Source organism: Rhinatrema bivittatum, chromosome 3 (assembly GCF_901001135.1).
Source record: "Rhinatrema bivittatum chromosome 3, aRhiBiv1.1, whole genome shotgun sequence".
Lineage (NCBI taxonomy): Eukaryota > Metazoa > Chordata > Amphibia > Gymnophiona > Rhinatrematidae > Rhinatrema > Rhinatrema bivittatum.
This window is the reverse complement of record NC_042617.1, coordinates 35903048-35928950: the sequence shown is the minus strand read 5'-3', so window position 1 is coordinate 35928950 and position 25903 is coordinate 35903048. Positions and strand designations below refer to the sequence as shown.

Sequence of the window (25903 nt, the reverse complement as noted above, 5' to 3'; positions counted from 1 at the left end):
ACCGAATGAATCTTGATATGACCCTCCCAAGATGCAGTCCCGCCTGGGCATAACAGAAGGAGATGCAATCTGCTAGCCAATTGTATATTGTCCGTTTGGCAATGGCAACGCCCAACCTATTCCTATCAAAAGAAATAAAAAGTTGGGTGGACTGTCTATGGGCTTCTGTGCAATCCAGGTAAAAGGCTAAGGCTTGCTTGCAGTCCAAACTGTGCAGTGCTTGTTCACCTTGGTGCGAATGGGGCCTGGGAAAGAAAATTGGCAGGATGATTGGCTGGTTAAGATGGAAATCTGTCACCACCTTAGGCAGGAATGTAGGGTGCGTACACAAGACCACACTGTCATGATAGAACTTAGTATAAAGTGGTAAAAGGTTCTTGAACATCTGGGACCCTTATCTGCAATCTCTCCCACATCACTCTCGTAGTTCCCTTTTAAATGAGTGGCAATAAATCGACTGGCAGCCTCTCCGTTGATTGCTCATGAACTGAGTGGTGGACATTACGTTATCACAGGTGGACAGATCATTTTTACTTTTGAAGGATGGGGGGTGGGGTTGGGGTTGGGGGATTGACTCGGTTGGGGGTTCCCTTCTGCTATTGGAGAGTGTTTCAGGAACACTACATCCTCTGTCCTGTTGTACTGCTGTTACAAAACAATAAAAATTGTTTCAAACATAAAGTGGATAAGTCACTAAGGCTTGGAGCTCGCTGACCCTGTGTGCTAAAGTGACCGCCACCAAAAATATGACCTTCCAGGTCAGGTACTTCAGGTCACAGGTGTGCAGCGGCTCAAAAGGAGCTTTTATCAGCTGAGCCAATATCAAGTTAAGGTCCCAAGACACAGCGGGAAGCCTTAGGGGAGGCTTCAATTGAAGCAGGCCTCGCATGAAACATACAACTATAGGCTGTATAGAGATGGGCGTACCATCTCCACCTTGGTCATATGCTCTAATTGCACTAAGATGAACTCTGAGTTGGTTTTTCAGCCAGCCTCCGATAGGTGCAAAAGGTAGTCAAGCAGTTTTTGTGTGGGACAGGAGAATGGATCTAGGGCCTTCTACTCACACCACATGGAAAACCTCCTGCAGTTCAGTCCGTAGTACTTTCTAGTGAAAGGCTTTCTGGAAGCCATCAGGACCTGAGATACATCATCAGAAAGATCAAGTGGCTGCAGGATTAGCCTCTCAATATCCAGACTATGAGGTCTGGAAGTTAGGATGACATAGCCTGCCCTGATCTTGTGTGATGAGATCCGGGGTAGTCCCCAGACTGATCGGTTTCCAGATGGACAACTCCCGCAGGAGTGGAAACTAAATCTGTCTCGGTCAATGAAGGGCTATGAGGATCACAGTTCCTCTGTTCTCATGAAGCTTCAATAGAGTCTTCGCCACTAAGAGAATCGTAGGATATGCATACAGAACACCCTTGCTCCAATGATGGGCAAGAGAGTCCAAGGCTGGTTTGTAGTTTGACCTGGACAGGATAACAACAAGAATAGATGCCCAAGGGTATTTTTCCAAATCTTTAATTGGTGGAGACGTTTGTGATTAATTAAAAGTGCCCAGGAACCAGAACCGAGGTAACTTCCGATTGCAGGGGGATGTGAACAGATCTATGTCTGGACTCCAACAGAGATGGAAAATCAGATTCACTACCATCTAGACCAGGGACCACTCGTGGGGACTGAAGGTTCGACTCAGCCACGATGGCCTCCTGGATGAGGAGGATATGTTTGAAGTGCTGGTGGAGAGTTGTTGGAAGGTTTCATGATGGTACTAGAGTTAAGGATATATACAAAAGGTATCGTCCAACTAAACCAATGCTCTTCACCAACTCAACAGGTGAGTATATTATTGTATATATCAGAACCACATCAGCAAGCCTAACGACGTGCTTAGTGTGAATCTAAGCTGTCCGGTCTTTTCTATCATGTGCAGTTCGATAGATGGTAGAGAATCACCAACTGGTGCTTAAGAGTAATCTCAAATGAACTTATTTGTCTGTGCCCATCAGATGAAATTTTACAGTCTCTTCAGTGGACTTCCTCCTCTTCGGAACCCAGCAACAACCACCATATCGATAGGCGGAGGCCTTGGTGCCCAGCCAGACACCGGTGCCATCCCGGGAACCAAAGCCAGCTAGGATGGTAAGGCACATCGAGCTTCTCCAGAAGAGGTATGAGCACAGACAGCACTGGCTCCTCTCACTCCACTGCTAGCTCACTCAGTGCTCCAGCTCCTCCTTCAATGTTGCCGATGCCATCCCCGACTGGGAGGAAGGAGAAGTGGTCAGATCTTCCTTGGACATGTGAGGAGGGCATCGCGGTCACTTCGGGGGCATCAAGGCAAAAGCCGATGCATCCCCATGCCCAACACCATGCATCAACAATGACCAGTGCTGATGCTTCTTGATCTTCCCATGATGCTCAGCCCAGCTTTCCCCATTGCCAAGGTCGAGGACAATGAACCCGACATCCTCGGCCCGCAGGAGATCAACAATGGTTGGTCTCTGGCACTCCTATCCACCAGCAACCTTGATGGAACCAACAGTCCCACCAATGTCGATGGTGTGGTAACAATCTGTGCAGCTCCGAGGTCTTCCGATGCCGCCAATGCCAATGGCTTGGATTTCTTTGACCCAAAGAGGTTGTTCATCTTGTCGAGTTGAAGCAGATGTCCCTTCAGGGTCATCTGGGCGACAATTGGCAACCCCGGACACCATGCGATGCCCCTAGGCAGAGGATGAAAACCTCATGAGGATCAGTGATCAATGGTCCTCAGGTATTGGGTGCATCGGTGGAAGCTAGAGTGGCCAGGATGGGAGTGAAACAAATGGGAAGGATATGGAACGATGGCAGCAGATGTTGATGGAAGATGGGTATCGAGGTGCTGCCACCATGGGGGGAACTGACCGTGAAAGAAAACTTACTTGAAATACTGAAAACCCTGACTGGAGACATTACAGGGAGGCACCGAGAGGGACCCGGCGACAGACTTTAGAAGAGAGCAGCGAAAAACCACAAAAAAAAGAAGTTTTCCACGAGATAAAAAGCCAAAAGTTTTAGAGCTCAATCCAACCGCGATGCTGCAGTGCTGTGGAAAAAAATAGACTGAAGCGGGACCCTGAATGGACGCATGGTATAGGGCATGCTGGGCATACTCAGTGTGCCTAGTCAAAGTTTCTAGAAACCTCATGAGGTTTCTAGAAACTTTGACATAAGTTTTCCAGATCGGGCTCCATCTGATGATGTCACCCATGTGTGAGGACTACCATCTGCTGCTTTGTGTGTGTATGTGTGTGCATGTCTGTCTGTGTATGTTAGAGCATTTCTGTATGTGTGTGCATGTCAGTGTGGGTGTATGTGTGTGCGCACATGTCTCTAACTGTGTGAGCGAGAATGTATGTGCAAGAGCATGTTTCTGTCTGTTTCTCTGTGAGAGCATATTTTGTGATTGAGCATGTGTGTATGTATGAGAGAGAGGAGAAAGATTGTGAGCAACAACCCCTCTCCTCTCCCCTGCTAATTAAGACAATTTCAGGGCATCTGGAAATCAAAAGATCCCAGTTATGGACAGCAAGGGATTTTTAAAAATCTTTTTTAAGCTTTAAGTATTGGGGTGGTGTTTGGGTCTACTGTTCTGAAATATTTTATTGGTCTTTGGAAAATGTATGAGTTTTAAATTATTGGGACGGCCATATTCAAGCGCCATTTTATCTGGATAATGTAATAGTTATCTGTCTAAACAGCTTATCTGGCTATATTCAGCCCTAACCCAGCTAAATTCTAGTTACCCAGCTAGAATTTAGCCGTATAAGTTGGGGCAGGTAGGAGGCATTTTGAAGAGGAGTGGAGTTAGCCGGTTATACATAACCAACTAACTTTGAGATAGATGGGTATATTCAGTGGTGTGACTGTGCCGCTGAATATACCCTGCTAGTTATCCAATTATGTACAACCGACTAACTAGCACTGCCGCACATGGCTGAATATGGACCCCCATATATTATTCTTTTTGTTGGCTGCTTTGAAATATTCTTTTGATTAGTATGGTTTTACTTCTATTGATGATTTATATTTTTTTTTATTTTATTGTTTGATGTTTATCAGGAATTGTAATGCTTCTGCTTTTCCATTGTTGCACTGCATACATAGTTTGGTTGTTACAGTTTACAGTTCAATTTTTGTCTGCACTGTTGTATTACTACTTTATGGTCATTTTATTCTGCATTTGGTGAGGGTCTGTTTGTATTTTGCATGTATGACCGAGCTGGGTGTAGAATATGTGTAGGAATCTATAGCAGTTTGGCTTTTTCTGTTTTCCTAATCGTAGGTGTACTGGGGATTTAGGACCTGGTGTAATAACTACAATGTTGCCTTTTCATAAGTAAGGTTGTTAGTGTTTGAGTTCTGATAGTTATTGCAGGTTTGATACAGGAGATTTACTATATTGAAATTGTAATTAATTTTACTCATAGCTTTTTGAGGGTCAAGCCCATAGCCAACACACATTACAATAGACTAATACCAATTCCAAGGGTTTTTTTTACTTTTTTGCAGGGTTTACAACACTGCATGTAGATATAATATACATGTTGAAATTACTGTTCTTTAAATATTCTTGTTCATGTAAAATCTATTACTATACATACATCATTTTTAATTGTGTATGGGAAGACTGTGATGGGGGATGCGGCAAGCAGTAAGTATCGCCTAGGGCGCCCTAATATCCTTGCACCAGCCCTGGATGCCTGTTATGGAAGGATTGTTGTCATCAGACATTCAGACATTACTTTTTTTAAAATTTTTTACACTTCTGATTTATATTCTGTCTTTTTTGCGACTGGTCAGCCACTTTCAGTTGGATTACAGTCAAGTACCATTGGTATTCCCCTATCCCCAAGGGGTCTTACAATCTAACCTTGCACGGGAAAAACTATCACAGGGCCTTAGCATTATGCAAAAATTAAACCTGTGTTAGCCAATCAGATTGCTCATATTCCAAACCTGCATGAAGCACCACAAATTCTAATCACAGTACACCAAACCCCCGAAAAAAACCAACCCATCTGCAAAGATCACAAGGAATGGCTCGAAGATTCACAGGGAGGTCCTTACCTCATATGGATTTCCTTTCGCTACATCACCAATTTCCCTGGAAAGAGAAAGTGTAATATTCCCATTATTTCGATATAAGAGAGGATATTATTTCATCAGGACATGATACAGCGCTTTTTATCCAGTCAGGATCCCAACACGCTTTGTAACTGTGGCACTGCCCAAACACCGCTGCCCCCATGGTGAAGATACCTAGCAGCACATTTTTGGCTCCCGGACATGGAATAGAGTGAACTGGTCCAAGCTGCTCTGGAAAGCATGTGGTATAGTAGGATAAAAACTCAGATCCCAGAATTTCTCCTGAGGTCTAAGCACTGGACCACTTTCTTTCACCTGAACCTTTCAGCGTCAGAACACACCATCATACACACAGGGGAGTCCTAGGTTAGGCTAAACCTTCAGGGCAATCCAAGTATTTTAAGTGGTAACAGTTATTTATCTAAGCAAACAATACCAGAGCCCAAGTCCAAACCTTCCCCACCCCACCACCACATCTGAACAAATGCCTAGCAAAACAGAGGTCTGCATGGGACACAATTAAGTCCATGATAAACTGAATCAAAGCATGAAAATAATCCTGGGGAAACTGCAATGATCGTCATCCGACACTAATTTATTCGTATAATCCAGACCGCGTCCATAATCATCTTCCTGGTAAAAAAAACCAAACAAAAAACATATCATAGCAATGGTAGACCCAACATACATCAGAGTTCCAGGGCCCAGCTCAATGATTTTCACCAGAAAATATCTGTCTCCAGGACATGCATGTTAATTACTCTCTAGCGTATTTATTTAATCTTCTTCTCAGCCTTTAGAAACCAACCCGGATTCTGCTCATAGAAGAAACTGGAGCTCGATGTATTGTACCAGTGCTATGGTTTCACCAGGGAGAAGATTAATGGGCACGGTCTGGATCATGAGTGTGTCAGATAAGAACTATTACATTTGCTACTCACTTGCAGGTAAATTTTAAGACCTTCGCGGAGACGCACATGTGCACACGTTTGCCGGTGTGCGCACATGGACGCGGCGATTTTAAAACAAACGTGCATAAATGCGCGTACACGTGCCTGTGTTTTAAAATCGGCTATCCGTGCATGTGTGTGAGCACGATTTCATATTGATGTGCGCATTTACACGAAAATGCCGCCTCGCTCACATAAGTGTTTGGGATGGGGGGATTTTACTAGACATGTGCGCCGACGAATTACCTCTCTTTCCAGTTCATTCCCAGTTCGCCCCAGTAAAGGAGACAACTTAATAACCCCCCTAGATAACTTACCTGCCTTTTACCCTACTAACCCTGACCCTTAAAACCCCGCTGACCACCCAATTTCTTTTCAATTCCACAACTTGCACGCTGTCCATAGCAGAAGTAAAGTTACGCGTGTAGAGACTTACCTGCAGACTTCATGGTACAGACCTGGCCTGCCCATGCCCCATCACTTTTTGCAAAAAGCATTTTTGTGCGCTTCCCGGGAGATACGCGTGTACTGGCACGATTTAAAAAAAAAAATCTGCGCGGCATGCGCTGGGTCGAGTCGTGCGCCTAGCTCCCGGCTTTGGCGTGCATAGGGTTTTTACAATCAACCAGTTGGGTTTTTCCACCTCTTTCGTTCAGCACAAATGAGACTTTCCTTTCGAATTTTGCTTTGCTCCAGTCTTTCTCTCTCGCTATCCTCCCTCCGCCTAGGAGCGCTGCGCAGGTACTTACAGGGCGCTGGCCTGTTTCTCCGAAAAGACTCTGAGGCAGAATTCTCCATCCTTGAAGGGCTCGAAGGTGGTAGGCACAATGAGGTACTCTCCCACGGGCAGCCTGATACGCTTGGAGACTTCCCGCATGTTGATGTAGGTGTCAGAACGGGCTGCGGATGGAGCCCTGGAGAAGAAATCCCGGTTCATGTGAACATCGGTGTGATTTTCAAGCTAGTGGAAAGGAAACAGAAAACAAACAAACAAACAAAAAAAAAGATAAAGACTTTTATAGGGTATCATGAAATGCAATCCAACTTGCGGAACACGAATGAAGTTAATTTCTGATTGGGAACTCAGAGGTACCATCAAGAACCAACAGGAAAGAAATATTTATGAGGTCTGCAGTGACTGCAGTAATGAAGTAAAATTATCATTTCACTGCATGCAAACCACAACAGAAAACAGCAATTGTTCATTTTAGTATATTGTGTTGACCCAGCTGGGATTTCTTATATGAAGAAAGTCAAGAATAGTTGTCTCTGGTACGGCAGCCTCTCCCATTTATTTGTGGAGAGGTTAAAGGGCGAATTTTTAAAGGGCCGCGTGCATAAAGATCAGGACTTGCGCGTGTGGCTCGGCCCTGTGCTCACCGCGTGCATTTTCAAAAGGGGCCAGTCACGTGCGTAAGTCCCGATACGTGCATAAGTGCCGGGCCCTGAAAAAGGGGAGGGCCAGGGGGCGTGGTCTGGGCGGGGAAGGACGGAGGGCAGCCGGGACAGCAGCCATTAGCCACTGTTCCGGGGAAGCGCGCGCCGGCAGCCATCTGGCGCGCGGAAGTTGCTTCTGCTCTGACAGAGCAGTAAGTAAAAAAACAAAAAAAACAAAAATGGGGATAGTTAGGATTAGGTTAGGGGTCGGGGTGGAGAGGGGATGAGGTAGGAAGAGTAGGGTTATTGATAGGAAATTTCCCTCCCAGTCCGCTCCTTAATTGGAGCGGACTGGGAGGGAACCGGGGAAGGCCCAATTGTGTTGCCCCACGTAATTTACTAAAATTCACCCCCACTGCGCGCGCCGCATGGCCAATGGATTTTATAACATGTGCACCGGCGCGCGCATGTTATAAAATCGACACATCCATGTGCGCGCGCCGTGGACACGCGCGTGCTCCTTTTAAAATCTGCCCCGCACTGTATAGTGTCTATCGAAAGTCTACACCCCTTGAACATTTTCACATAGTGTTGTGCGAGTGCCTCCGACTTACTGTAGCTATGTTTAAAAGAGGAATTTCTTCCACAGTCATTAACACACAATACTCCACCCCTTTCGGGGGCCAAAAAACATTTTATTGGGGGGTCAAAGCACACTTTATATGCATCCAAAAAACAAAACTGAGATGCAAAATCGGATGAGCCTCTGCCCCCCTCCTCACCGAGTCAATATTTGGTGGAAGTAACTCTGTCTGTAATTACAGCTGAGAGTCTGCTGGCATAGGTCTCCACCAAATTTGCACAGCTAGATTTGTCAATATTAGACCATTCTTTTCTACAAAACTGTTCAAGCACAGTCAAGGTCCTTGCAGAGCACTGATTGTCAGCGATCTTCAAGTCTTGCCCTGACTGAGGTCAGGGTTCTGACTGGGCCACTCCAGCGTCGCTCTGGCTGTGCGCCTCGGGGCGCCGTCCTGCTGAAAGGTGAATTTCTGTCCCAGTGTCAGCTTTCTTGCAGAAGGCAGCAGGATTTCCTCAAGGATTTTTTTTCTGTGTTTTCCTCTGTTCGTCGTCCTTCTGTCCTGACAAGTGCCCCGGTCTCTGCCGATGAGAAGCATCCCCCATAACATGATGCTGTCACCACCCTGCGTCACCGTTCCCTGGGTGTTGTGCTGTGTTGGGTATGCCAGACGCAAGATTTTGCATTCAGGCCAAAATGTTCTATTTTAGTTTTATCAGACCATAAACCTTTTTTACCACATGGTTACAGAATCTTCTGAGTGTGGGCTTTCCTAAGTAATGCCACCCTACCATACAGGTCTGATTTATGGGGTGCTTGCTTGGGATACTGTCGTCACATGTACACTTTGGCCAGTCTTGTTCATGGAGACCTGCAGCTCTTTCAAGGTTGCCATTGGCCTCTTGGTTGCCTACCCGATCAGTCTCTTTCTTGCTTGGTCAACCATTTTGGAGGGACGGACTGATCGAGGCAGGGTCTTGGTGGTGTCATACACCTTCCACTCCTTAATAATTGTCTTGACCTTGTTCCAAGGGATTTTCCAGGATTTTGCAATTCCTTTATACCCATCCCTGCAATTGTCTCATTCTACAGCTCTGTCCTGGAGTTTTAAGTATATAGGATTGCTACAAAAGAACAAGGGATGCTTATCCAACCAAGCTATTCCATGTTTTTAGTTATATTTCATTCTCTAAGGAATTCTGAAATATCATTTTCAATTGCCAGTTGTGGGGTAGGATGTATGGATTCATGGAACAAACACTGTTTTAATGCATTTTATGTCCAGGCTATAAGCAGGATTGGATTTGTCAATAAGCAAACTAGGCCTGTGTCTATCTCTTGCAGCAAAGAACAGATGTCTGCTTCCTGATCCAGCCTCTCCCCTCCCAGGCAACTTGCAGGGAATAAGAAAGAAGGGGATGAGCCTAGAGCAGACAGAGCAAAGGGGATCATTTTGTGGAGGTTAGGAGGGACTGCATGGGGATCACTGGGGGATGAGAGGGGATCAGCTGGAGGGTGTGTGTCTGAGTGAGAAAGAGAGGGGAATGGGGGAAAGAGGCAATGATTTTGTGTATAAGAAAGAAGGAATTGGTGTTGTGTGTGTATCTCTGTGCGAGATTAGGTGAGCAGTTAGATTTGATCATCTCACTTGTCATATTCCTTTCCAGAACATTTATAGATATATTGAAAAGCACCGGTCCAAGTCAGATCCCTGAGGCACTCCTCTGTTTATCTTTTTCCACTGAGAAAACTGACCATTTAATCCTACTCTCTGTTTCTTGTCTTTTAACCAGTTTGTAATCCATGAACATAAGAACATAAGAAATTGCCATGCTGGGTCAGACCAAGGGTCCATCAAGCCCAGCATCCCGTTTCCAACAGAGGCAAAACTAGGCCACAAGAACCTGGCAATTACCCAAACACTAAGAAGATCCCATGCTATTGAAGCAATTAATAGCAGTGGCTATTTCCTAAGTAAACTTGATTAATAGCAGTTAATGGACTTCTCCTCCAAGAACTTATCCAAACCTTTTTTGAACCCAGCGTCACTAACTGCACTAACCACATCCTCTGGCAACAAATTCTAGAGCTTATTGTGCATTGAATGAAAAATAATTTGCTCCAATTAGTCTTAAATGTGCTACTTGCTAACTTCATGGAATGCCCCCTAGTCCTTCTGTTATTCGAAAGTGTAAATGAAAGGACATTGCCTACTATCTCATGATGTTTTAGCTTTCTTAGAAGCCTCTCATGATGAACTTTGTTCAGCACATTCTGAAAACCCAAATACACAATATCTATTGGTTCACCTTTATCCACTTGTCTATTAACCCCTTCAAAAAAATGTAGATTTGGGAGGCAAGACTTCCCTTGGGTAAATCCATTAAACCTTGTCTTTCTATATGTTCTTTGATTTTGTTCTTTAGAATAGTTTCCACTGTTTTTCCTGGCACTGAGGTCAGGCTCATCGGTCTATAGTTTCCTGGATCATCCCCTGGAGCCCTTTTTAAATATCTTGGTTAAATTGGCTATCCTCCAGTTTTCAAGTGTAATGAATTATTTTATTTACAGTTACAGATTTTTAGTAATAGATCTGAAATTTCATTTTTTAGTTCTTTCAGAATCCTGGGGTGATTACCATCTGGTCCAGGTGATTTGCTACTCTTTAATTTGTCAGTCTGGCCTACTACATCTTCCAGGTTCACTGTGATTTGGTTCAGTTCATTCAAATCATCACCCTCGAAAACGATCTCCAGAACTGGTATCTCCCCAATATCCTCATTAGTAAATGCAGTAGCAAAGAATTCATTTTGTTTTTCCGCAATGGCCTTATCTTCCTTAAGAGTCCCTTTAAGCCCTCGAACTGCTAACAATCCAACTGACTCCCGTACAGGTTTCTTGCTTTGGATATACTTTTAAAGTTTTTATTATTTGTTTTTGCCTCTACGACTGACTTTATTTCAAATTCTGTCTTAGCCTGCCTTATCAATGTTTTACATTTAACAAAGCTTATGCCTTTTCCTATTTTCTTCAGATGGATCCTTTTGAAGGATGTTTTGTTGGCTAAAATAGCCTCTTTCACCTCACTTTTTATTCATGCCAGTAATCGTTTGGCCTTTCTTCTAACTTTCTTAATGCAAGGAATACATCTGGACTATGCTTCTAAGATTTTTTTTTAAACAATATACATGCCTGTTGTACATTCTTAACTTTTCTAGTTGCACCTTTTAGTTTTTTTCTATCTATTGTCCTCATTTTATCAAAATTCCCCTTTTGAAAATTTAGTGTTAGAGCTGTAGATTTACATATTGTCCCCTTTCCAGTCATTAGTTCAAATCTGATCATGTTATGATCATTATTGCCAGCAGCCCCATCACTGTTACTTCTCTTACCAAATCTTGCATTCCACTAAGAATTAGATCTCAAATAGCTTCCTCTCTCATCGGTTCCTGAACCAGTTGCTCCATGAAGCAGTCATTTATTCTATCCAGGAACTTTAACTCTTTAGCATGTCCTGATGTTACATTATATCAAGTCAATATTGGGATAAATGAAATCTCCCATTATTACTGCACTGCCAAATAGGTTAACTTCCCAATACCGATTAAAACAATCAGCACAAAAAATAAACACAGACACTAACATGATGAACATAAACAGATAAAAATGTACAAAATCTTAAAATGGGTCTACTTGACCATATCTAATGTACATCAGTAAAACTTAAATTTATCCATAAGTAAGCCTGAACAGAGACATCTTCATCAAGGTTTTGAAGGATTTGGAGGAAGAAGGAAATGGCAACTCCTATGGCAAGGAGTTCCAAAGCTGCTCCCCAAAATGCTCTTTGTCTCGTCTCTTGCTACTGTGCCATTTTGTGAGATGGTATGTCAAGCAGACCCCTCTCAGCTGACCATGAGTCAGGCTGTAGCCCAAAGAAACAAGTCCAATTTTAGTAGCCTGAAGACAATTACTGCAAATTTATACTGGGCCCTCCACTATATAGACAGGCGTGATGAGAGGACAAACCCATCTGTTCATGACCCCTTAAATAGTTTCAAGTGTTTTCATTATGAAGAGCTATCTTTATCATTTCCAGAATATATTGGACTTCTCTCTGGGGGATGACTGGATCGCTGTATCCTGTGGTATTGGCAATGACAAAGTATCTCTGGTTCCAGGCAGAGCAGTCTCGCACGTCCTCCTTCAGCAGTTGACTCGCATACTGCAGCTCATTAGTCCGCAGTTTGAATTCCTGAATGATCCTCACTGCCTGTGCTGCCAGGCATGGTAATTTTAGGCATCATGGCTTAGGATATCAGCTATGAACTCAAGCTCCTGGAAGGGATCCTTCAGCTACTCCACCAGCTCTTGTCTGTGATGCCAGCATTGAAAGTTCTTTCGCTTGTCTTCAATGATGGCTGTGATATCGGTCATTTCTTCATTTAGATCCTTCTGTAGGGACTGTAGGAGAATTCTACGAAAATGCCATACTGTGTAGTTTGCTGCGTTCAGTTCAATGGTATCACCCATCAGCTTAAAAGCTCTCCTACTCTTTTCTTCCAGCTGCAGGTCAGCCCCACCTCCTGCTCTGAATGTTTTCTCTTCTGTGAGATCACCAAATCAAAGAAGAAAGACAGTAATCTGAATGAAAAGGAACACTCCTATTTCATGTTGAGGATTGGACCTTCCTGAGAACAGCATGGAGGCTGAAGGGACAATAGTGCGGAAACCTTAGTAAAAGATGGGAGATCCAAGACTGGAGGGGCCAGACAAGGAATCAGCATCATTCTCTTGATGTCACCGTATCCCCCCGCCCTATAACTTGGTGCTTGCTAGTCCCATCCAGACCAGATTTCATGGATCCTGCTCTCCACGGCTTTCTTCTTCAGACCTCACAACTCTTGTTCCCCACCCTACCAGACCAGACCTCATAGCTCCTGCTCTCCCACCTTCTGGACTGGATCTTATGCCACCCCCTCTTTCGCCCAAACCCCCATGGCCCTTGCTCAAACCCCTCCTTCCTGGATTGGACTTCATAGGTTTCACTCTCCCATAGCCACTCCTTCCCTGACCTCATGGTTCTGCCTATCCCCATCCCAAGACCTCCTGGCTCCGGAAGCATGGTAGCAGGCTCGGTAGCAGTGGGGAGTCACTGAGCTGGCATGCACTCACAGTCCCTAGACCTCCCCACCCCCACCCCACCACTCCATGTAGGAGGAGAGCCCTGAGACCATATCTAAGCTTAGTGAATCCCCTACACTAATTGCCTGCAGCCACCATGACCTCCACCAACACCAGACCTGCTGCTGCCATGCTTTGGGAGCTACAAGGCCTTTTTTGTTAAGTGTGGGGGAGGGGCTTGACTCTCCAAATTTTAAAACTAGAGCCTTTGGCCCTCTAATCCCTCTGTTCCAATGTCTCTGTATGAGCATTTATGCACTACTCCTGTGCCTCTGTTGTATCCTTTTGATAAATAAGTGAAGGACTTTACTTCCTATTGCTGTGACTCTATCTTTCACAAGCACTAAAGTGTATCAAAGAAATGTAAAAATGAAGAGGCCATGGAGCTGAGGCATCCCTCCTTAACCCTCCGTGTGCCGATTCTGTAACCCCACCAAAGCCTTGCACGAGTCTAAAATTCCTGACTTCAGGGGCTGGTTGCTAACAGGAGCAGTATATTAAGAAGCAGGGAACAGGATGTGACCATCCTGTGTGAGACCGAAACCTACCGCTCCTCCCCAGCACTGCCTCAGTCCGATGACCGCCCCCCCCCCCCCCCCCCCCCCCCCCCCCCGAGGAAACCATCTTCTCCTCCCCGCCCCCACCCGCCTCTACCTCTGCAGCCCCAAGAACACACATTCCCTGCTTGCTAAGGGAGTCTGTAAAGAAAGGATGGGAACACCTTACAGCTGAAAAAGATAGTCAATACAAAGCCGAATCAAATGTCAACAGTGCGGACACTGAAAATCAACAAAGAATCCAATTAAAAGTGAGTTTATTGCACACATTATCACCCAACAGGTCGGACTCCTGGAGGCAGCAGCAGTACAGAGAGGGTGGGGCTTTTCTGACAGAGCTGTGATGCAGCGCTAGCCGGGGATCTTATTCCTGGCTGGCGATTACTAATCAAGGAGAAAGCAAACTTGTGACAAGCTGCGGCATTTCACCTCCCTTTAAAGAGTACAGCTAGGCCCAGAGCCCGCGGTTCAGTCTCAGCTGCCACAGCAGCCAGGGAGTGCTGACTCCCGTTTATATCACTAGGTACAGATACTTCCTTTCTTTCTTTGCAAAATGGAAGCTTTTTCTTGCAGAACACGAGTACAATTCCACTGGAAGCCCAATGGCAAAAAAAAAATAATTTCTGACATTGCTGTTCCTCATAATTAAATTGTGTTCTTATCCTTTTCTGTGCTATGTTCCACTGAGGAGTGCTTCCACTTCCATGCTCTGAAGTTGCCCTCGCCTTTCCATGCCTTTTGCTGTTTCATCGTCCCGATCTTTCACGTAGACATTCTTCTACACATCTGGCCTTTATAGTTCTATTTTGACTTCACCTCCCATTTTCTGTTTTGTTTTTTTTAAAACAAACCCCTAAACCAGCCAAAAACATTTTGCTTCTGAGTCATAGTGACACATGGTATTTATTTATTTAGACTTTTTATATACCATCGTTCCATGTAAAGATCACAACGGTTTACAAAATGACATTCATAGTTATAATTCAACAAACAAGGACAAAAAAGATTAGATACAGGGGCGGTATTCATAGGTGGGCATTAATATCTATCAAGTTAAAAAAAAATTTTCTAGTACATATTAAAATTGATCTAATGCATATGGCAAAAAATACGGATAATTAAAACGAAATGATAGTTTTCACGTCTTAGTGAGTTGTTTTGAGAATCTCGCATTGTCTCGTTTGATTTATTCTTCACGATTCAATTATTATCTTTTGTCCTTCTTGTCTTTATGGTTCTGTATATTCTGATGGTTTTAAGTTGAATTATATGCGTTTTTGAATAGCCATGTTTTAAATTCACATTTAAGTCTCTTTCTATCTGGTAAAATATGTAACGTCTAAGGCAGAGAATGCCAGAGCTTTGGACCCGCAATGGAAAACACTCAATCTCTTATTTGTGTCAGGATGTGTGCTCCGTATTGTGAGAATAGTCAGTAGTCCTTTATTTTGAGATCCTAGCTTTCTCTGTGGATTGTATGGTTGTAGTGTCACTCCTAACAGGCCAGTGTTACTGGAATGAATGATGTTGAATACTAACGTTAATACTTTATAGTAGATTCTGGATTGTACTGGTAACCAATGCAGTGATTTCAGCGAGTGTGTAATGTGATCATATTTCCTGGTTCCTAATAATATTCGTGCTGCAGCATTTTGTAATAGTTCTAGTGGTTTTAAGTGGCTTGCTGGAAGACCTAGTAGTAAGGAGTTACAGTAGTCAAGGTTTGAGAAGATTAGAGTTTCCAATATAGTCCAGAAGTCTGCAAAAGTTAATAGTGGTTTCAACCGATGTAGTGTATGCAACTTGACGTCACCTGTCTTAATTGATTTACTGATGTGCATTTTCATTGTGAGGTTCTCATCTAGCTGTACACCTAAATCCCTTAAAGAACAATACAAGAAGTACCACTTCTCCTCATGATGCTGGGAACACCAGTGGCTTGCTTGACATCACCTTTGTGCCCATGTAGTTAAAAACAGGCTTTTCAACTATTTCTGACAGCTGGTACCAACCCCAGAGGCAAATGCACTATGGGTCTGTGACAGTGACATTCTGCCCCCACTCCCTCCAAGCTCTCACCTGTTCTGTTCCACTAGGAAGGGCATTCTTTTTACTTCCATAAAATCATTTAGCAATAGACTTCCCTGGAGCTTTCATGAACCCTCAAAAGTATATTACTGGGTGAACCCTCCCTGCCTGAATATTCCTGAGACAGGCCGCTGCACGGAGCTTCGGACAGAACCAAAGTAACACCAATAATTTTATTCTTAAATTCTCTGGCTCCACCTTAACCAGAGTGGAACCAGGCTGCTGGCACTAACTTTTAGAAAGGGGACAGAGCAGCTTTTAAACTAGAACAAGGGGGAAAACTAACAGTCCCTCAGCAGTGCATGGTGCAGAGGGAGGTATCTTAGAATGATATTAATGAAACAGGAGAGTTAGGGCATCCCAACAGAGAGGTTCCAAGAAAAGAAAAAGTAGTCCATGTGCCTATAAGTACGAATCACCTGAGCTAAAGGATTCCAAATTATCCATATCAAGTGAAAAACAGGTTATTAACACAAACAAAAGCACACTTTGAAATGTCTGTATGCCAATGCATAACTTAAGAAGTAAGATGGGAGAGTTAGAGTGTATAGCAGTAAATTATGTCAGAGACATAACTGGCATCTCAGAGACCTGGTGGAAGGAAGATAACCAATGGGATAGTGCTATACTAGGATACAAATTATATCGCAATGATAGGGAGCATCAACTTGGTAGAGGGGTGGCACTTTATGTCCAGGATGGCTTAGAATCCAACAGGATAAACATCATACAAGAGACTAAATGCTCAGTAGAATCTTTATGGGTAGAAATATTTGTGTGTTGGGTAAGAGTATAGTGATAGGAGTATACTACTCTCCACCTGGCCAAAATGATGAGACTGTTGATGAAATGCAAAGAAAAATTAAAGAAACCAACCTATTTGGCAGTGCAGTAATAATGGGAGATTTCAATTATCCCAATATTGACTGGGTAAATGTAACATCAGGACATGCTCGAGACGTGAAGTTCCTGGATGGAATAAATGACTGCTTCATGGACCAATTGGTTCAGGAACCAAAAAAAGAGGGAGCATTTTAAGATCTAATTCTTAATGGAACGCAGGATTTGGTGAGAGTGGTTACAGTGGTGGGGCCACTTGGCAATAGTGATCATAACATGATCAAATTTGAGCTAATGACTGGAAGGGGTACAATATGTAAATCCACAGCCCTAACACTAAACTTTCAAAGGGGAAACTTTGATAAAATGAGGAAAACAGAAAAAATCAGAAAGGTGCAGCTGCAAATGTTAAAAGTGTACAACAGGTGTGGACATTTTTTAAAAATATCATCTTAGAAGTGCAGTCCAGATGTATTTGACGCATTAAGAAAGGTGGAAGAAAAGCCAAATGATTACCAGCATGATTAAAAGGCGAGGTGAAAGAGGCTATTTTAGCCAAAAAAAATCCTTCAAAAATTGGAAGAATCCATCTGAAGAAAATAGAAAAAAGCATAAGCATTGTCAAGTTAAGTGTAAAACATTGATAAGACAGGCTCAGTGAGAATTTGAAATGAAGTTGGCCAGAAGCAAAAACGCATAATAAAAACATTTTAAAATATATCCAAAAGAGGAAACCTGCAAGGGAATCGGTAAGATTTTTAGATAATTGAGGAGTTAAAGGGGATCTTAGGGAAGATAAGGGCATCACAAAAAGACTAAATGAATTTTCTGCTTCAATGTTTACTAAGGAAGATGTTGAGGAGATACTTGTTTCAGAGATGGTTTTCAAGGGTGATGATTCAGATGAACTAGAAGATGTAGTAGGCCAGATTGACAAACTCAAGAGTAGCAAATCACCTGGACTGGATGGCATACATCCCAGGGTTCTGAAAGAACTAAAAAATGTAATTTCAGATCTATTAGCAAAAATTTGTAACATATAATAAAAATCATCCATTGTACCTGAAAACTAGAGGGCGGCCAATGTAACCCCGATATTTAAAAGGGGCTCCGGGGTGATCCGGGAAACTACAGACCAGTGCACCTGACTTTAGTGCCCAGAAAAATAGTGGAAACTATTCTTAAAAAACAAAATCATAGAACATATAGAAAGAATGGTTTAGTGGGACACAGCCAGCATGGGTTTACCCAAGGGAAGTCTTGGATTTTCAGAAGGCATTTGACAAAGTTCCTCGTGAAAGGCTTCTAAGAAAACTAAAATGCCATGGGATAGGAGGTGATGTCCTTTCATGGATTGCAAACTGGTTTAAAGACCTCTCAGCCCTGGGTTCAGCCCTCTCAGCCCTGGGTTTCAATCAATTAGTTACCAAACCCACACACAAAGCAGGCCACACGCTGGATCTTATCTTTATTAACCCAGGCATCAAACATTCTTCACGCCTCAAAAGCAAGAAGGTCCCTTGGTCTGATCACTCACTTATCTCAACCGCATTCTCATTGAATAAACCCTCCACCTCCAAAGGGCCCTCACCATCCTTCCCATACAGAAGATCCTGCTCTACAGAAGACCTCAGCTCACACCTAGCCTCTCAACTTCCATCCATTGATCTCTCAAACCCGAACACAGCTCTCCGCTCTTGGAAAGCCATCACAGATTCCATAGCCGACAAGCTATGTCCGCTAGCAACCAAAAAATCACTCCCAAACGCCTCCAAAAGACAACCATGGTTCACGGAAGAACTAAGAAAGCTAAAACAAAATCTAAGACAGAAAGAGAGCGACTGGCGCAAATCCCCAAGCACCAATACACGATCCATCTACAAAGCCACCCTCCATCAATACAAGTCAACTACCTCTAAATCCAAAAGGGACTACTATGCATCCAAGATTCACCACTTAATCTTCGACGCAAAAGCCCTCTTTGCCTATGTCTCCAATCTCACCCAAATCATCCCACAGGAGATTCCCAACGACCTAGCACAACCCAAAGCTGAAGAACTTGCTCTTCATTTTCACAACAAAGTCAACAGCCTTCTAACTCATCTGCCTTCTAATCCCACCGACCCTGCTCTTTACCAGTCTCTTCAACAATCATCCCCCAACAACAATGGTCTGGAAACACTTGAACCCATCTCTATCTTAGAGATACAAACTCTTATAAGAAGAATGAAACCTTCCTCCCACCCTTTGGATACTATCCCCACCAAACTGCTCCTGGCCATCCCTGACTCCATCGCTAAAACATTGTCGGACATCATAAACTGCTCACTCTCCCAAGGACTATATCCCGACGACCTCAAATTGGCCTCCATCAAACCTCTACTCAAGAAACCCAACTTGGATCCTAAAGACCCCAACAACTTCCGTCCTATCGCCAATCTCCCATTCATAGCCAAGATTCTAGAAAAAGTTGTCAATACTCAACTCTCCGAATACATAGAAGAAAACAAAATCCTATTCCAATCACAATACGGATTTCGCAAATCACTGAACACAGAATCCCTCCTCATCTCCATGTCTGACTTCATATTAATGGGCCTTGACAAAGGCCAATCCTTCCTCTTAATTCTACTGGACCTATCAGCCGCCTTTGATACGGTCAATCATTCCATTCTCACTTCCATTCTGGCTTCTATAGGTATCTCAGGCACCGCTCTCTCATGGTTTAAATCTTTTCACTCCAACAGAGGCTTCAAGGTTAAGATACAGAACAAAGAATCTTCACGAATGGACGCATCCATAGGAGTCCCTCAGGGCTCCTCACTGTCACCTACACTCTTTAACATTTATCTTTTACCTATCTGCCAACTCCTCTCCAACCTTAACCTCAAACATTTTCTCTACGCCGACGACATCCAGATCGTGATACCCATTAAAGAATCTTACACAAAAACATTGGTTCACTGGGAAAACTGTCTCTTCGAAATTAAACATCTCCTGGCTAACCTAAACCTAGTTTTAAACTCCTCTAAAACAGAACTGCTTCTCATCTCCCCAGATAACAATGCCATCTCTAATCCTCCAACTATCCCAACTACTACACAGGTGACAGATCTAGGAGTATTAATTGATAACCGGATGAACCTTAAAGCTTACATCAACAGAACCACCAAGGACTGTTTCCACAAACTCCAAGTTCTGAAAAGAATTAGACCACTCTTCCACACTCAGGACTTCAGAACCATTCTACAAGCTATCATTTTTTCTAAGATCGATTACTGTAACTCTATCCTACTGGGCCTACCTTCCTCCTATACTAGACCCCTCCAGATGTTACAAAACGCTGCGGCAAGATTACTGACAAACTCCAGGAGGAGGGACCATATATCTCCAATCCTAAAAGATCTCCACTGGTTGCCTGTTCACTTTAGAATCCTCTACAAATCTCTTTCCATAATATACAAAACCATCCATCAACACACCCCACTCGACTTACAATTCCCATTCCAAATTTATAACTCCTCCAGACCAACAAGAGACACACTCAGAGGATCTCTTCAAGTGCCCCCAGCCAGATCTACCAAACACATTACCTTGAGAGATCGGGCCTTTTCAACAGCCGGCCCCCTTCTATGGAACTCCATCCCACCGGACCTTAGACAGGAGCCCAGCCTCCCAACCTTCAGGAAGAGACTTAAGACCTGGCTGTTTAAAAAAGCTTTCCCGGACACCGATTAATTCTATTCAGCCAGATTCTACCACTTCCACATGTAAAAATGTTATTACTAATGTAAATACCTATACCTAATGTTATTCTCTCCCTTTTCTTCTCTCCTCCCAGTTCTTTTACCTTGTTATTTGTAACTGCTTCCTTCTACACAAATAGGTTATTGAATTGTTCACTGTACACCCCTGTTATATGTAAACCGGCATGATGTGTTTGCAACATGAATGCCGGTATATAAAAATTTTAAATAAATAAATAAAATAAATAAAGACAGGAAAAAGAGAGCAGGATTAAATGGTCAATTTTCTCAATGGAAAAAGGTAAACAGTTGACTGCCTCAGAAATGTGCACTTGGACTGCTGCTTTTCAATATATTTATAAATGATCTGGAAAGGAATACGACGAGTGAGGTAATCAAATTTGCAGATGATACAAAATTATTCAGAGTAGTTAAATCACAAGCGGATTGTGATAAATTGCAGGAGGACCTTGCAAGACTTGAAGATTGGGCGTCCAAATGGCAGATGAAATTTAATGTGGATAAGTGCAAGGTGATACATATAGGGAAAAATAACCCATTCTGTAGTTACATGATGTTAGGTTCCTTATTAGAGTTACCACCCAGGAAAAAGATTTGTGCATCATTGTGGATAATGCATTGAAATCGTCGGCTCAGTGTGCTGTGGCAGTCAAAAAAGCAAACAGAATGTTAGGAATTATTAGGAAGGGAATGGCGAATAAAACGGTAGATGTCATAATTTATTTTATTTATTTATTTATTTAAAAACTTTTATATACCGGTATTAGTATGCATACATCATACCGGTTTACAATGTAACTTTAAAGGTAGAAATTACAATGAACAGGGAGGGCGAACAAGGAGGAGTATACAAAGAGCAGGAGGTGGAGGAATTAAAGCAATAAATAAAAACTGCAACGGACTATTTACAGGAAATAATGCCTCTGTATTGCTCCATGGGGAGACCGCATCTCAAATACAGTTCTGGTTGCCACATCTCAGAAAAGATATAGTTGCACTAGAGAAGGTACAGAGAAGGGCAACCAAAATGATAAAGGGGATGGAACAGCTCCCTTATGAGGAAAGGCCAAAGAGGTTAGGGCTATTCAGCTTAGAGAAGACACGGCTAAGGGGGAATATAATAGAGGTCTTTAAAATCATGAGAGGACTAGAACGGGTAGATGTGAATTGGTTATTTACTCTTTCAGATAATAGAAGGACTAGGGGTCACTCCATGAAATTAGCAAATAGCACATTTAAAACAAATCAGAGAATAGGGAAGAAGATTATATTGCAGAACTGGCGATCATCCGATGCCCCATCCTTTGGAGCATGGCGGAACTGTTACCACGCCATGATGACCATGGAAAGCATGGCGGCACGGGGTTCCCCGCGAAGACGACGCTTCTTCCTCAGTGTTTGGAATTCTTACCTTCAACGGCTTCCGCATCGTGCCCGGAGTCTGGTCCTGAACGATTGAGGTGCGCAGGATTCCTCCTAGTCGACAGCCCTGATGATCTTGTGTACAAGGACTTCCTGTAACTGTCTGTTCTGTCTGGTGAACGTTCTCCTAGCATGGAGAAGGGGGGGAGGGAGGATTGGGTGGGGTAGGAGGCTGGTGGGAGGGCTTGAGTAAACTGTTGTTGGTAATGTTTCTAGCGGAGAGGGATAAGTAACCGCCCGTCTCCGTGTTGTTGTATGTTTATTTTTGAAAAATCCAATAAAATTGTTTTACAAAAAAAAAAAAAAACAAATCAGAGAAAATTCTTTTTCACTCAATGCACAATTAAGCTCTGGAATTCATTGTCGGAGGATGTGGATGGGGCAGTTAGTGAAGCTGGGTTTAAAAACGGTTTGGATAAGCTCTTGGAGGAGAAGTTCATAAATTGATATTAAACAAGTTGACTTAAGAAATAGCCACTGTTATTACTTGCGTTAGAAGCATGGGATCTATTTAATATTTGGGTACTTGCCAGGTTCTTATGGCCTGGTTTGGCCTCTGTTGGAAACAGGATGCTGGGCTTGGTGGACCCTCAGTCTGACCCAGTGTGGCATGTTCTTATGTTCTTATGGCCTTCTTGGCAGTTTGTGCACTAATTCCAAAAGCAAATAGGCGTTGGAATGGAGTGGGTCCACCTAGGCCCTGGCCCACTAAATTTTAGCCCTCTGTCCCATAAGTTCTTCTCCCACAGTGTGAGGGAGTGAACAGGAAACTCCTTCAACCCACCTTAAGGGACTAGCCACAGCTATCTAGCCCAGTCCTCCTTAAGCAAGGTATTCTGGGTAAAGGGAGGCTCCCCTCACCATCCTATAAGGAGTAAGGGCCCAGAAGGGTTAGAGAGGCCCCGGGGAACAGGCAGGAAGCCAGGGTACCGCCAGGTGACCTATGTTTGATGCTTTTGGAACTGCAAGGAAGCACTGCTGAGGTAAGCAGCCTTTGGAAGTTGTTTATTTCTTCTGTTTTGTAAATAAAATTGAATATAAATGAAACTGCCAGAGTTACCACACATGGAGAAGGTGCCTGTACTCTCGCGCTAATCTGCATGTCTCACAAGACATAAAGTGAACCATGCAATACCGCCGCCGGCAGCTTCCCAGGCATAAAGGAAGCCAGGCTGTAGGCAGGTAAGGCTGGGACTGGCTTAGGGGGATCTGAGCCTGGAGACTTGCTTAGGGGTGGGGGTTTTGAGCTTTGCTTATGGGGCTGGGGGGATGCGTTTTGAACTTGGAGTCTTGGTGGAGTGGTCTGAGCCTGGAGGCTTGCTGGGGAACGGGGGATCTGAAGCTGACTGCTGGCAGGGGAAGGGAGGGATCTGAGGCTGGGGGACAGCGGGTGAAGTGGGGGATCTGAGGCTGCAGGCTGCTAGGGAAGGGGGATCTGAGGCTGACTGGGAAGGGGGGACAGTCTAGCGCTGGCTGGAGAAGAGGAGCGGTCTAGGGCTGGCTGAGAAAGGGGGGAAGCCTGGCGCTGGAGGCTGGCTGTGGGAGGAGATCAGGGCTGGAGCCTGGCTGCCTTGTACAGGGAAAGAGAGGGAGTCAGGATACTGGTACTGGGTAAAGTGATAGCGCTGGATAAAAATACCGATGCTGGGCTGGGGGAAGCAAACTACCACAAGGGTGCAGGGGTAGATGGGAGATGTTGGGGACACCAAGCCCCTGTTGTTCTTGTAGGTGGCAGGGATGAGTGTTATATAACAAAAACACCGTTCCCCCTGTTGTGGATGTGGACGCTTGGACCATGGCAGAGTTGGTGCAACCTGCAGAAAGGAGCCTCACAGGTGCCCAGCGTCGGCAGGCAGAGCCGGCTGGAGCGGAGGCCCGACTGGAACTTCGCCAATAGCAGCCCACGTTCCCCTTAGGTTGAGCCCTCAGGTGCCGGGACCTTAGGTGCATGCCTCGGTGAAGATGATGATCCGTCGCGATGAAAACGTTGCAGGCCAGCACGGAGAAAGAAGCGAGGTCAGAGCGAGCAGAAATCAGGGCAGGCAGGGGTCAGGCATGGTGAAGTTCAGGCTGTGGTCGGAGGCAGCCGGAGTTTAATCACGAGACGGAGAGAAGGCAGTGGTAGGCAGTAGTCAAGGAGCGTCGAGGTCCAGTCTGAAATCAGAGTCAGAGCCGGTCCGAGGTCAAAGCACGAAGTCCAATCCAAGGGGACGGAGAAAGAAGAGGAGGACAGAGGACCAGAGGAACAGAAGATACTGAAGACAGACAAGGGGAGACTGAGTACGAAGACAAGAACTCAAGATGAACCAGATTGCCAAACAGGAACAGGAACGAAATGCAAGAACTGGGACCAGGAACAAGAATCAGGAATAGGACGGCGGTGGCAAAGCACTTCTCGAAGTGAGACGACCTATTGCCAAGGCACTGAAGGGGCATGTGGAGGTTTTACATATGGTCCAAGCAGTGATATAATCAGGAGGCACCCTCAGGCCGTTCCCGACACTGGCCCTTTAAATATGAGGAAATTGGGCGTGCGGGGGCCTTAGGAGCGCTCGGGAAGGCAGCGGTGAAGCAGGCAGGTTGCGCCCGGCGTCTTGCTGTGGCCGTGTCGGGTTGCAGAGGCACGGCAGATGGTCATGTCGCGGAGAGAGAGAGACCAGGCCCAGCATCGGGAGCGCAGGTGAGCGCGGCGGTCTGTGGCTTTGCCGCACGGACCACCAAACGTAACACCCCCCCAATTCTCCATAAGAACAATGTCAAGAACTCAGCAGCTACAACATAACACCTTCCACTCCTCATAAGAATGATGATGGCGATTTAGCATAAGCATAGGTGGCAATGTATTTTTGTTTTTAGTTTTCCAGTGTTGCACTGCATGCAGAGTCTGGCTTCTTGGGGTTCCATTTCAGTTCTGGTCTGCACATTTTTAATTTGTGGTCATTTATTCTGTATTTGGTGAAGATCTTTCTGTGTTCTGTGAGCATGAGAGAGGGGAGTTACTTTGCTAGCATTTAGCAGTCTTGTGCATTGTGTTTACCCAATAGGAGGTGCATTGGTGTTGTAGGGCCCATTTTAATATCTGCAATTATGCCTTTTCATAGGGCCTCATTTTCTAAAGTATCGCAGGCCTGCGATACTTTAGAAGATGAGGGGAGGGGTGCTGAAACGGGGGGCGGGCCTGCACTAGCCGGCAGCGATCGCACCGTCGTGGTGCGATCGCTGCCAGTTTCGCACCCAATAGAGCTACCATAGGAGGTGTAGCTATTGGGAGCGAAATAAGCGGTGAAAAGGCACCTACCTTTTCGCTGTCCGCGGTGTCGGCCCCGGTGATGCCCCGACGACTCCTCTTCTGGGGCCGACTCCGCCCCGACTCTGCCCCCATCCTGGTATCGCACGCGATAAGGGACTTTTCGTGTGCAAAAGGTCCCTTATCGCGTGCGAGCGGCTTGGAAAATGAGGCCCATAGGTAGCGTTATTGCTATTGACGTCCTGTAAATTAGAACTGCTTTGGTATGGTAGGTTTGCCATATATGTCAGTGTTTTTCTCTTTTTTTGGAGTATTTTGTATTATTTCACAATGTGCCTGCTGGTGGGGGAAGTTTGTGCTTCTGTTATTTAGATGGCATCAGAATTTGAATTCTTGTTTGTGTGATCTGGTATTTTGGGAAATATCCTGCTCTCCCACCTTGTTAGAGGGGTGTGAGTGTGAAGGCGGGGCTGTGAATACAGAGTATATATTTACAGGATTCATATAGTCTGTCTTGCACATAAAATGACAAGAACGAGCCTCGCTCTTAAGCCAGGGTAGGCTGGGTCTGACCTCAGCCTCTCAGATTTACTGCTTGTGATCATCTTTTGTGCCTGAATCGTGCCAAACGGCTTCTTCCTGCAGCTCGTACCGTGCAATATTATATACAGGCAACACATCGAGGAGAGCTCGGAATACTTTTTAATCGGGCGCACGGTGCCCAAACAGTGAGACCTGTTTCTGTATCTGCGGGC

At 44.5% G+C, this 25903-nt stretch overlaps 1 protein-coding gene across 1 annotated transcript in view; it reads right to left on the bottom strand.

Annotated features, from left to right (window-relative positions):
* Nucleotides 1-25903, bottom strand: part of LOC115086784 (calpain-8-like) — a 171193-nt gene that overhangs the window by 30504 nt on the left and 114786 nt on the right. The window contains exons 12-13 of the mRNA XM_029593105.1: nucleotides 6836-7047; nucleotides 5119-5155 (exon numbers count right to left, since the gene is read on the bottom strand). Of these exons, the coding sequence (XP_029448965.1) occupies nucleotides 5119-5155; nucleotides 6836-7047 (249 nt within the window). The remainder of the gene's footprint in view (nucleotides 1-5118; nucleotides 5156-6835; nucleotides 7048-25903) is intronic.